The 12,073-nt window shown below is 57.6% G+C and overlaps 1 protein-coding gene across 1 annotated transcript in view; it reads left to right on the plus strand.

Annotated features, from left to right (window-relative positions):
* The first annotated feature begins 7,032 nt into the window (after window positions 1-7,032).
* The window catches only part of HS3ST3B1 (heparan sulfate-glucosamine 3-sulfotransferase 3B1), a 36,291-nt gene continuing 31,250 nt past the window's right edge, over window positions 7,033-12,073 (plus strand). The window contains exon 1 of the mRNA XM_007462645.1: window positions 7,033-7,586. Coding sequence (XP_007462707.1) covers window positions 7,033-7,586 — 554 coding nt within the window. The remainder of the gene's footprint in view (window positions 7,587-12,073) is intronic.

The following is a 12,073-nucleotide window of genomic DNA, read 5'->3' on the forward strand; positions in this document are numbered from 1 at the left end:
GTGAGAGGCCCGCATACAGCAAAAAAAAAAAAAAAAAAAAAAAAAAAATCCTATACACTGGTTGGCTTCAACGACAGACATTGTTTTCTCACCACCCTGGAACTGTGAGAGTTCTGGAACAGGCCGGGAAGTCCAAGATCAAGATGACAGGCGATTCAGTGGCTGGTGAAGATTCTCTTCCTGCCTTGCACACGGCCACCTGCTGCCATGTCCTCACTTGGTGGGAGTGGGGGTGGGAAGGAGGAAAGGGGGAGTGTGTGTGAGCCCTCTGGTGTCTGTTCTTCTTGGCAACATGAAATAAAGTATGCACTAGTTAACTTTTTTTTAACTTAGAAAGGGTGAAAGCAAATATAAGTGTGTTAATTATTTCTCAAAGCAGGGAGTCAATAAATACTGTCTAGAAGTAAGATAGGTAGTTTAGAAAGTTATTTTCTTTTTATTTTCCTCTTAACTTTAGCAGAATCTTTTAGGAAACGACTCCCAGGGATAAAGAGACATTTATTACTTCAATAATTCCTTCATTTTCAAATGGAAGTTATCTATAGTTAGCATTTTTAAAAACTCACACACACACACACACACACACACACACACACTGACATGGAATGATCACCCATATCATGGCATTACTATTTACTTAATGCTCCCATTTGAAGAAAAAAAAGACACAGTAACGTATACTCCTTTACTTGTATTTGCATAAAATGTTTAGCAACAGTGGTTGCCTTTGGAGAGAGAAACTTGCGGATCTGGGTTAGAGAGTCATACTCTACTCTGTATTTCTTACAGATTTTTCAGTGTATGCATAAGCTGTTCATTGTTTAAAAGAAAAAAGGCGGGACTTCTCTGGTGGTCCAGCGGGTAAGACTCCGTGCTCCCAGTGCAGGGGGCCCAGGTTCTATCCCTGGTCAGGGAACTAGATCCCACATGCATGCCACAACTAAGAGTTCACATGCCGCAACTAAGACCTGACGCAACCAAATACATAAATAAATGAATAAATAAATATTTTTAGAAAAGAATAACTGGCATTATAAAGAGGAAATAAGAGGTGAGAAAGTAGGACATGCACGTGTGTTTGGCTCTGAAAAGGAGCAAAAAACAGACAAAAAAAAACAGAGCAAAAAAACAGACACAGTGTATATATGTATATACACTGTGTATATACATATATAGGAGTGTGTTTGGTTACTGATTTGAACCATACCATAGAGAGGGAGGGACACAGGTCAGGTCGGGTTCCTGGGCGATGCCCTTGGGACCAACACCTACAGAAGGAAGAGGAGGGGGGAGGCTTGGGCAGGGGCCGATCCCAGCTGCGACACGGGCCCCACGTCCTCTGCCAACTGGACAGGAAGCCCTCAGAGATGCCGGGAGCCTGCTGGGACTACCAGGCCTTTTCTCCCTGCTCCATCCCTGGATGGGGCCCTCCTGGAAAGGGGCGTGACTTCCGGTCCTCAGTCTGGAGGTGCTGACAGCCGGAGGCCGTGTGCTGACAGCACTCCCGCAGCTGGGGCAACGCGTCCTTCACTAACGGGGTCTGGCTGGCACATCCGCGTCCACACCGCAGAGACTGGTGTCAGGGACAAGGAGATGGGAGGGGAGAAGGGCTGAGGTCCAGGGCAGTACTGGGGGTCACTGTGTGTCAGGCTGGCCTGAAGCTTTTTCCACTGCAACGAGAGGTAAGAAGGAGGGGTAGGAAGGAGTTGGGTGAGTGCTAACGCGCGTGGATGTCTGGTGGTAGGAAGGTGTAGACAATCCCCGTCAGCATCTCCGTTCTCAGAGAGGCTTTGAGAAATGCTGGAGGGATCAAAGGTAAGAAATGCTGTCTCAGGAGCTGGGGAAGTGGGCCTCCTGGGGACATTTGGGAGAGTTGCGCCCTTATGTGCCCGTGGAAGGCTGTGGTGGGGAAGTTGAAGCAGGACCAACCATCCCTAAGGCACGATCTCTTCCCGCAACTCAGCAGCTCAGGCCCAGAAGGTTGAAGGCAGGATTGGCCTTGGATTTCCATGGCCAGGAGAGCTTAAGGGAGGAAGAGGGGGCTGAAGGCTTCTGTAGGAGAGCAGCTCAGGCTCAGAAGAGGTGTGGAACTTATTCAAAGTCACACAGCTGGTAAGTGGTTGGGAACCAGATGAGAGAAAGTAATGCAGCCCTGGCGTACCAAAGTCAGAGTCCTGGCAGGAGAGACAAGGCACACTCCCGCTGGGTAATGTGGCAACTACTTAAAAGATGCTGGAGGGGAGAACACAGGAAGGGCATGTGCCTTGACGCTGGAAAGGGGAGCTGTCGTCACCACCCTAGGCCCGCAGAGGCCAGGCGGACAGCCATTCGAGAACCTGGTGACAGCAAGGCTGTGCGGGAGGACTTCCCAACAGGAGCTGTGCCTTGCAGGACAGGAAGCCACCAGCCTTTGATGACCCAGCGGAGAGGGAGCCTGGGGCATAAATGCCTGTTCTGCAGTCTCCCCACCACGCCCTGACCCTTGGCCGAGGGCAAGGGAAGCTGTGGGCCCAGAGCAGGGGGCCACAAGGGCCAGGGAGCCGGAATCAGCACACGACCTTGACTCCTCTGGACACCAGCCACCAAAGCAATCTGGGCACCAAACTTCTTTCATCCATAATACAAGAGCCATCATCCCTCTTCTGTGATGTGCAGTGGGCTCCTCTTAGACGGCCACGCGCCTGCGACGTCGCGAGGCGATGTGTCCAACTAAGCCCGGTGGGCACACGGTCCCCGAGGTGCAGCTGGAGCGCAGCCTGGGAAAGGGTTTCCTCTCGGCGGAGCCCTCAGGCCACGCGGTGTCAGATCCCGCGTCTGCCTGGCCAGCCGGAGCTGCGGGCCCGGGCAAAGGCCCGCTTCTGGCCCGCAGCTCCCCGCAAGGAGAGGGCGGGTCCGGGGCGCGCCGGGGACAGGTTCCCTCCTCTGGGCGCTGGGGCGCCGCGACCCTCTCCCCACCGCCGCAGCCGTCGGAGCGACCCCTTTGGGCGGGCGTCTGGGCGCAGTGGGGCACAGGGCGGAGCGAGCCTGCAGTCCCCAACCCGGGGCCCGCCTCGCTGCGGAGTCGGCGGGGCGGGGGGCGGGCACGGGTTTCGATGACGGGAGCTGGGCTCCGGGCCATCAGCTCAGGCAGCCCAGGAAGTGCGACCCTTGCGGCGGGCAGCTGGGGGGCCGGCGCCCGGGGGAGCTGGAGGGTCGGTGGGCGGAGCGGCGGGGGCTCGAGCCCAGAACCAGAGAACCTTCAGGCAGAAGAGATCGTGGGCATCAAGCATCCTACTCTACAGGCGGGGAATTTTAGGGCCAGAGAGTGACCCGACGGGGGTCGTGGGCAGCAGGACCTGGGGGAGGAGGGACAGGAGGTGGCCCCTGAGGCGGCCTGTGCGTTTCTGAGGGAGAGGGGCTGCCTGCCACGTTAGCCCGACCGAGGCCCGAGGCGAGCACCCCATTAGGTAAGCGCAACAAACCAACCGAAAGAAAACATAAACCCTACAGTTGTGCTCAAATTCAATTCGCTCCTTTGCGGGTTTCTCGAGGGCAAAACTTCCGAATAAGTTTATCCAAGGGAACCCTTTCTCCGGGTCTGGGTGGCCGCGTTGTGCTGACGGCCAGGCTTGGGCGTGGGGTACCCCTGACTGCTGAGCCATGATTGCGGGCAGAGGCTCCAGCTGGGTTCACGGTCAGCCTCGCCACCAACTCCGCACAGGCTGGCCTCGGGTGGCGCCTACGCAGAACCTGCAGCGGCCCCCACGCATGGAGATTTCGGGGCGCGTCTCTGGGCTCCAGAGCGCAGCGAGCGGACCAGGCGAGTGGGCGGAAAGGTCAGAGCGCGGGGTCACTGTGCAGGTCCACTCCGCCCGCCCCGCCTCGCGTAACGGTCCACCGGGCGCTGCTCAGGGCCGGATCACCGTGCGCATCAGGCCGCGGAGCCCAGCTCTGCGCGCTGCCGATTGCTCGGCGGTCGGGGCCGAACGCGCTCGGGTGGCCTCGGCGGCGACTTGGCCCGGGGGGCGCTGGGCTCCGCGGAACTCTCCGGGCAATTTCCGATGCCCATGTCTTTGCTTCCTCTCTCTCCTTCCTTTCACCCCCTGAAAAAGAAGTCCTAAATATAGCCGGCGGACTCGCTCGCTCTTTTTTCTTTTACACTGGACTTTGCTAACCCGCAGGACAGGGACCATTTTTGTTAGGATTATCAAAAAAAACAAAAACAAAAAAATTTAAACCATGGCATTCACACCCAACCAGGCCTGAAGTTAGCCATGTGGGAGCTACAATTCGCTGAACACGCACAAATCATAAACCACTATTCCCCTCCCCCCGCAAAGCCACAGAAGTCCACAAACTCTAAGCCGCCTCAGGGTAGGAGGGACTTCATTTCCCCCCGAAATAATGTGAATTTGAAGAAACCCTTCGGAGACACTAACATTTTCCCTGTCGTTTAAAAAAAAAAAGTCCGTCTAAGCTAACGCTCAGAAATATATTCTGTGTTAGAAGTTTAAAATAAACTTATAAGTTAATGTAATTAAAAAACTAACGGTAGGGCCTCCCTGGTGGCGCGGTGGTTGGGAGTCCGCCTGCCGATGCAGGGGGCACGGGTTCGTGCCCCGGTCCGGGAGGATCCCGCGTGCCGCGGAGCGGCTGGGCCCGTGAGCCGTGGCCGCTGAGCTTGCGCGTCCGGCAACGGGAAAGGCCACGACGGTGGGAGGCCCACAAAGCGCAAAAAAAAAAAAAAAAAAAAAACTAACGGTAAATAAATCACTTCCGAAGAAGGATCGGGAAAACACGACTGGAAAGGAAATTTCCCCGCGAATATAAAAGGAGGAGGAAATCCTCCTCCTAAATTATTTTCCCCTCAGCCATTCTATAAGAAGATGTCTTGGGCTTGAGAGTTACCAGGGGGTCGCGCAGAGCACAGCTGGGCGCGGGGGCCCGGTGGGGGGCCGCAGGGTCACCCGAACCCTCCCGGGTCGCCGCCCCCTCTCTCGATCAGAGACGCTCACGGCCTACGGGCTTCCTCTGTGTGCTCCCGACGTAGGGGAACCGGGCCCGGGGCGGGACTGCGGGACTCGGGACACTACCTCGAGAGGGGACAGCGAGGGGACAGCGCAGCAGGGGGCCCGGGGCTTGGTGGTTCCGCCGCCCGCGCGGACCGGGAAGGTAGCGGGGGCAGCGCTCAGCCGGGGACCGCGCGGGGGTCGGGATCGGAAGGAACGTTCTGTCCCGGAACCGCGCGGGGCCAGGCGTTGGGAGGCCCGCTTGCCCCTCCGGGTCGCCGGCATCCAGAACTTCCTGAGTGCCACGGGGTGACTGGAGCACCCGAGCTTCCAACCGGAACGCGGGGCAAGAATGCAGCAGTGTGCGGTCCCCGCCCCGACTGGGAGGGTCACTTTGCGGAGGAAAACCCGGGAGACAGGCTTGGAGTGGACTTGAGGTGCAACTCGGGGATCGATTTGCTCCGAGTTGACGTTTGACTTAGAAAAAAAAATCGATGGTAAAAAAAAAAACAACAAAAAAAAAACCCACCACCTAATAATTCGTGAAACAGGTCAGCAAACCGAACCGTCTCCTAAATGAAGGCGAATGTTGGCTTTGATATTTATTCATGGGAAGGGAGAACATTTTCTTCACCTAACGTCCTCAACACCCTCATATCCGGACAAAACTTTCTACACGTGACTTTCACACTCACTTTTTGACCAGGAAAATTTCCCCCAGCCTTTAACTCCCTGTTAATTTCTCCCTTCTTTCTCGCGACTTTTCTTTCCTCAGCACTTTGGGAAGAGAGGGAAGAATTTTTCCTGAGGATGGTTTACACCGACCCCAGTTAACCGGCAGCTGGAGAGAGATCAACTCCTGGCAAAGAATAAGAAGGAAAGACTTAGGGCTTCCCTGGTGGCGCAGTGGTTGAGAGTCCGCCTGCCGATACAGGAGACACGGGTTCGTGCCCCGGTCCGGGAAGATCCCACATGCCGCGGAGCGGCTGGGCCCGTGAGCCATGGCCGCTGAGCCTGCGCGTCCGGATCCTGTGCCCCGCAACGGGAGAGGCCACAACAGTGAGAGGCCCGCGTACCGAAAAAAAAAAAAAAAAAAGTTTGACAGCGATTTCCACTTAAACTTCCTAAACCGGTGCCAGTCCCGGAAGGGCGGGCGTCTCCGGCCTGACTCTCGCTCCTCCATCGCCCTCCCTATTTCTAACACACGCACACACCACGATTCCCGCCCGCGAAACATCTGGATGGGGACTCGCGTCCGCACACAGGGACAACTGCAGCCCAGGCTGGCTCCTGGGGAGCAAGTGCGGAAGTGCGCGCGGGAGCCGGGGCGCAGCGCTAGGTCTCTCTTCAGCATCCTTCCTTCCAGCTGCTCCTGTCACCAGCCCCTGGCTCCGCCCCTCGGAGCCCGCCCCTTGTCTCAGCCAATAGCAACCCCCGACTGCTCTCCGCCGCTCCAAACCCTTTCCACACCCCCACGTTCCGTGAGCCGGTTGGCTGTCGAACCCTCAGCGGAGCGGCTGGATTTGCATGGTGCTCCGTGTTTCTGGTAGGTGGAGCGGCCCGTCACTCCCGGTGGCCGGGCCCGCCCACTCTGCCTGGGTCCCTGGCTCTCTTCCTGCGCAGTTCTACTTCGCAGCCTCCGCGGGGAAGCGCCGGGGCTGCAGTCAAGGCTCGGTTCGCAGGACCGCGGGAAGGCAGCCCCGGCGAGCGGCCGTGCAGCGCGCACCGTTTGGAGGGGCCCGGGCGCGGGAGTGAGGCGCTCTGCTGGCCCCGAGCGCGGCGTCGCAGCCCCCGACCAGCAGTTGCCGCCACCCGACATTCGTTCCAGTTGCGGCTCCTCCGGGCAGCATGTCAAAAGCCGCCGCCGCTACAGCTGCCGCCGCCACCTGGGGAAGAGCAGCAGCAGCAGCAGCGGCGGCCGCGGGCGCGCGGGGGCAATAAGCCGAACCACTCGGCGTCCAGGGTACTCTCTCCGCGCTCACGGCTCCGGCGGGACCCGCGCCATGTGCTGAGCCATGCCCCTCGCCGCGCCCGCGGGCAGCGCATGGGGCAGCGCCTGAGCGGCAGCCGATCCTGCCTCGATGTCCCCGGCCGGCTTCTGCCGCAGCCGCCGCCGCCCCCGCCACCGGTGAGAAGGAAGCTCGCGCTGCTCTTCGCCATGCTCTGCATCTGGCTCTACATGTTCCTGTACTCGTGCTCCGGCTCGTGCGCCGCCGCGCCCGGGCTGCTGCTGCTGGGCTCGGGGTCCCGCGCCGCCCACGCCCCGCCGGCCCTGGCCTCAGGTCGCGGCGGACCTCCCTCGAGGCTGCCGTTCCCGGCGGCGCCAGCCACCCAGTTGGCTCCTGGCGGGGAGACGGCCGAGGGCGCCGCGAGCCAGGAAGAGCAGAGTCCCGAGGCGCCGGACTCCCCCAGCCCCATCTCTAGCTTCTTCAGCGGGTCGGGCAGCAAGCAGCTGCCGCAGGCCATCATCATCGGCGTGAAGAAGGGCGGCACGCGGGCGCTGCTCGAGTTCCTGCGCGTGCACCCCGACGTGCGCGCCGTGGGCGCCGAGCCCCACTTCTTCGACCGCAGCTACGACAAGGGCCTCGCCTGGTACCGGTGAGTTTCCCCGGCAGGGCCAGGGCTGGGGCCTGGGGCGCCAGCCGCGATCCCGACGGTCAGAGGAGGGAGACGTGGCATGTGCTGGTGGAAGTGACAAGGGTACAGCTTCAGACCACCGGGGGCCGGGAGGGGCCGAACAACGACCGCTCGGTGCTGGCCCGCAGCGCGGTACGTACGGGGTGCGCTGGGCTCCGCTCTCGCCACAGTCCGGAGAAACTTCTCGAGGAGCTCTGGGGGCTCAGCGGACCACGGTGCCCAAAGATCAGTTGGGCGATCTCTCCTAAAAGAAGGAGGGCAGTGACTGCGACGGTGCTCAGGGGAGCGCGCGACCCTCTAACTGTGGCCGCGGCCCAGACGAATCCAGCCAGCGTCGCTCGCATTTTATTTTTCCTCTCGGATCCGGGACGGTCTACGCCCCGCCGGTCGCCGTCTCCGCCCCAGACCAACTTCTAGAGCAGCTTCTGCTGCCCAGATGGGGGTGGGGTGAGAGCAACGCCGTCCTGCGGAGGCCGCGGGGAGTCTGTTCACTTTCCGAAGGGGGTCAGACCGGCTCGCGGCCGGGCAGCCTGGGCTCCGGAGGGTGAGCCGGCGGGCGCGCGGCGCGTGGAGCGGTGCTGGTCCCTGTCGGGCAAAGGCGCGCACTGCAGCCGGCGGGAGGCGCGCGGCTTTGAAGGCTTAGCGGCGCCTGGGGCTCGGCCCTCCCGTTTCCGCCTCCCAGGCCGGGGTGCTGAGAGAACCAGGGCAGGGAGGCGTGTCTCCGCGGGCCCTTGACACTAAGGGGTGCAAAGGATATTCGGGGCCCATTGATTGAGAAATGCGGGTTGCCCAGAGGTCGGGGCTTCTGTAAAGTCGGTTCTCCGGTCGGGTTTGTGGGTTCGGTTCCAAAGGGACAGCGGCCCCTCGGGGTCATAATCACGACCCCTGCTCAAGGCTTTACGCAGTCTTTGGGGTGAGCTGTGGGGTCGCTCGAGTTTCCGGTGAGGCGCGGGTGGGCCCGCGGTCCAGACTCGGGCCTTGGGAAATCCCGTCGCCAACCAGGGGCCAGGCCACCGGCCCCCACCCCTTCTCCCCGGTCACCATCTCCGAGCCCCGCAAACGTGACTTCCTGTAGCCTCCGGCACCCCTCCAGGCCCAGTTAGCCTCCAAGAGGGTGGAGACTTCGGAAAACAAAAGGGGAGAGTCGAACCAAACCCCATTCCCTGCCCGCAGCCCCTCTTTGGGGACCGGGGGAGCTTGGAGGATAAAAGGGGGCTGACCGAGCGGATTAAAACCGCTCTCTTCCCAGCCTCGCCCTCCCCTTCCCTTTTGTCCTAATGTTTTTATTGTCAGGAGTTGTCCAAGTCTCGAGGTTTAGCCAGCTGTGACAGTCACCCTTCCCAGTGTCCCCGGGCCCTCGACACCGGTTGTTGCGAATGCGGGCTCTGGAGCCCGAGCCTGAGTCCACGTCCCGGCCCAGGCAGCTGGCTTGTCGCGCGGGCCTCACTGCTCTCACCTGTGCAATGGGCGGCCCGGTTCTCCGACGCGCGGGTCAGGTGCCTGCCTGGCTGGCAGATGGGGGCCTCTCTAATTGCCAGCTATTGTCATCGATCGTATTGTTGTCATTTCTGCCACCACCAATCCTCCTCCTCGGATGGCGGTGCCGGGGGCCGGGACGTCAGGCTGTAACTAGCGCCCGTCCAGGTAGAACCCACCGGAGGCCGGAGGCAGCCGGGGATTTTCTGAGATCAGACGTAGTGGGGGCCGGCCTGGGAGGAACTGGCAGGAAAAGAACTGAATCCTTAATGTCGGGCGGTTCTAGAAGCGCCTGGGTTGGGCAGTGGAAGTCACCACAGGCAGATTCGCGCAGTCTCTTAGGCGGCCGCCCTCCACCTGCCACGTTCCTTCTGATCGACTCAACAACGCAGAATAAAGAACGAAGTCGCCCTGGAAAGGCTGGCGGCGCGCCTGCAGCGGGGAGCGCAGCCCGGGAGCTTCGGGCGGGCGGGACCGGTGCCCGGGGCCGCTCGCATCGCGGCCCGCGGGGCGGCTGGGCTTGGGGGGCGCTGGGGCTTGGCCGGGCCGCGGGGAGCGGGAAGTGCATCCTCCTCCCGAGCTGCCTCCCTACCGTGGTGATCCGGACTGTCTGGGCCCGGAGGCCCAGGGCCCGCGGCGGTGACCCCGCGGAGCGCGCGGCTGGAGGAGCGAACTGCTGCTCCAGCCTCGCCGGGCGTGGCCGCAGGGTTAGTGGGTTTTTGTTTTTGTTTTTGTTTTAAGGAAAAAAGAATAAAAGAATCTTTTCAATGACATCTGCTTAATTACAACTTTTAAAATGATTTAGAATATTCTGGATGTCTGGGCAAATGTGTGGACTTAATTATTTTGAAGGCGGCCGTTTTAACTTGAAAAACAGACACACCCGAGAAGAAGCCTGACCCAGAAGGCTTTTCCTAAAATCCGGTGTCTAGGGAGCACCCTTCGCCCTCCTCCCCCTCCCCCCAGAGGTCAGTCTGCGGGGCCCAGCGCAGCTGCTCGCCAGAGGTGCGCTGCTCGGCTTCATCTGTGCAATCAGGCAGCAGATTGGAGAGGAGGATAAATAATAATTAGCCAGAGCTGCAGTTCAGAAACAAGTAGTTCAAGCAAGTCCTCAACGCTAGAAAGTAGGAGACAGGAGAGACATCTTGAAGGCGTTAAACTTCGGGCACGGATGGTCGAATCCGAGGGTCAGCGTCGTCGTCGGTTGGAGAATGAGATCTTGCCTATGTCTCTGAACGAGTGGTTAGTAAATTTCATCGACTGATACACAGCCCGGCTCCGGGCCTAACCGGTAACCCAGGGCCTGGGCGGATTTGCTTGAAGTCTCCCCAGTTGATTGTAGTTCCTTCCACGTGGCAGAACTAGACGCCATCAGCCCCAATGGGACGGATCGCGGTGGGATGGAGCCCATCGTGGTGGCCACGCGGAGCTGACCCGCCACTGGCCAGAGGGTGGGCGGTTTGCCGCTGCCTTCCCCCGCTGCAAAAATCAGACGGTCCATCCGCCCTAGAACCCGAGTTTGTTTTAGTCTGGGACGAAAACTCTTCCGGGTTTACTTTTCCAGTTCATCATCCAGCTCACTCTTGAATCAGGCCTCCCAAACTGAGCAGGTACTTATGAGGAGCCCACGGAGTGACTTGTGAGGACTTCCGTTTAAACTGGCCCTTACCTTCTGTTGCAGGGGGTGATGGTGTCTGAGAAACAGACAAACAGGTTCAGGAGAACCTCACACATACCAAGATGGAGAAACACCCACCCGGTACATTTAGGCATTCAACGTTGATTTAAACTCTGAATGGTCTAAAATTAAGTATATACATTCTTTAATAAGTTTCTCTTTTTGATTTGGCTTAAGTTTGGTAGATTTTCACAAATTTAATGACCTCAGTTGGAGATTTAAGTTAGCCAAATATTGTGTAATTACTATTTTTTTAATAGAAATATTCCTTAGACTTTACAGTGGCAGAAACTCCTTTCCCACCTTGACTCTCCTTTCCATTTTTGGTTGTACAAACTAAGCTGACACTTTGATGCTGTGGCCACATGAAAAAAAAGTGCTGTGTGTGTGTGTGTGTGTGTGTGTGTGTGTGTGTGTGGTTTAATCATCTTGGTAGCTAACACTTACTGAATGTTTTCCCTATGTGCCAGGCACTGTTTCAAGTTTTACAGGATTAGCAGACTTAATCCTCATTTACCATCCTGTGAAGTAGGTACTTTTACAGATGAAGAAGCAGAGGCCCAGAGAGGTTAAGCTACTGGCCCAGGATCTCACAGCTCGAAAGTGGCAAAGCTGATACACCAACCCAGGCAATCCTGCTCCAGAGGTCACTCTGGGCCATTCTCCCTCGCTTAAATGACAGAACGTGATGTTGGTCATATATGATGAATTCAAAACTGAGTTGTTGGGGTTTCTTTGTTTTTGTTTTTTGGGTTTTTTTGTTTTTGTTTTTTTTGAGTTTTCTATTGCACCTCCAGTGACCTCAGTGAAGGTTGCTCACTTTGTCATTTACTTTAAAAGAAGACCAGCTCCAGAACAGGATAGTGAGGGCATCCAAAGTTAGTTTATAACCAGAGTGAGGATAATTACATCACCATGGCAGTTTCCTTTCTCTGCCTGCACAGGACAGTGAGAATCAATGGAGTCATTAAAATGACAAAAATATCCTCAAGTATAAAGGCTGAGAAAACATGGCAAGGGTCCCCACCGAGAGTAAATTTATTCTCTTCTATTTGTCCTTTTTAAGGCTGGGAGACATGGGAGAATACAGGGTTAAATGAGATGTTCCAAAAGCTCTTGGAATGAATTTATTCATTTAAAAAAGTACAGTGCTTCAAGTCAAGACTGAAAACTTGTATTTATTAACCAGGAGACAATTACAAAAATGACAACTAACACTTGGATAGAGCTCTTTAGAATTAGAATCTAAAACCCAGTGACTTTAGAAATCTCTGTCTCAAAAGAGATCTTTCCC

Source organism: Lipotes vexillifer, unplaced genomic scaffold (genome assembly GCF_000442215.2).
Source record: "Lipotes vexillifer unplaced genomic scaffold, Lipotes_vexillifer_v1.1 scaffold982, whole genome shotgun sequence".
NCBI lineage: Eukaryota > Metazoa > Chordata > Mammalia > Artiodactyla > Lipotidae > Lipotes > Lipotes vexillifer.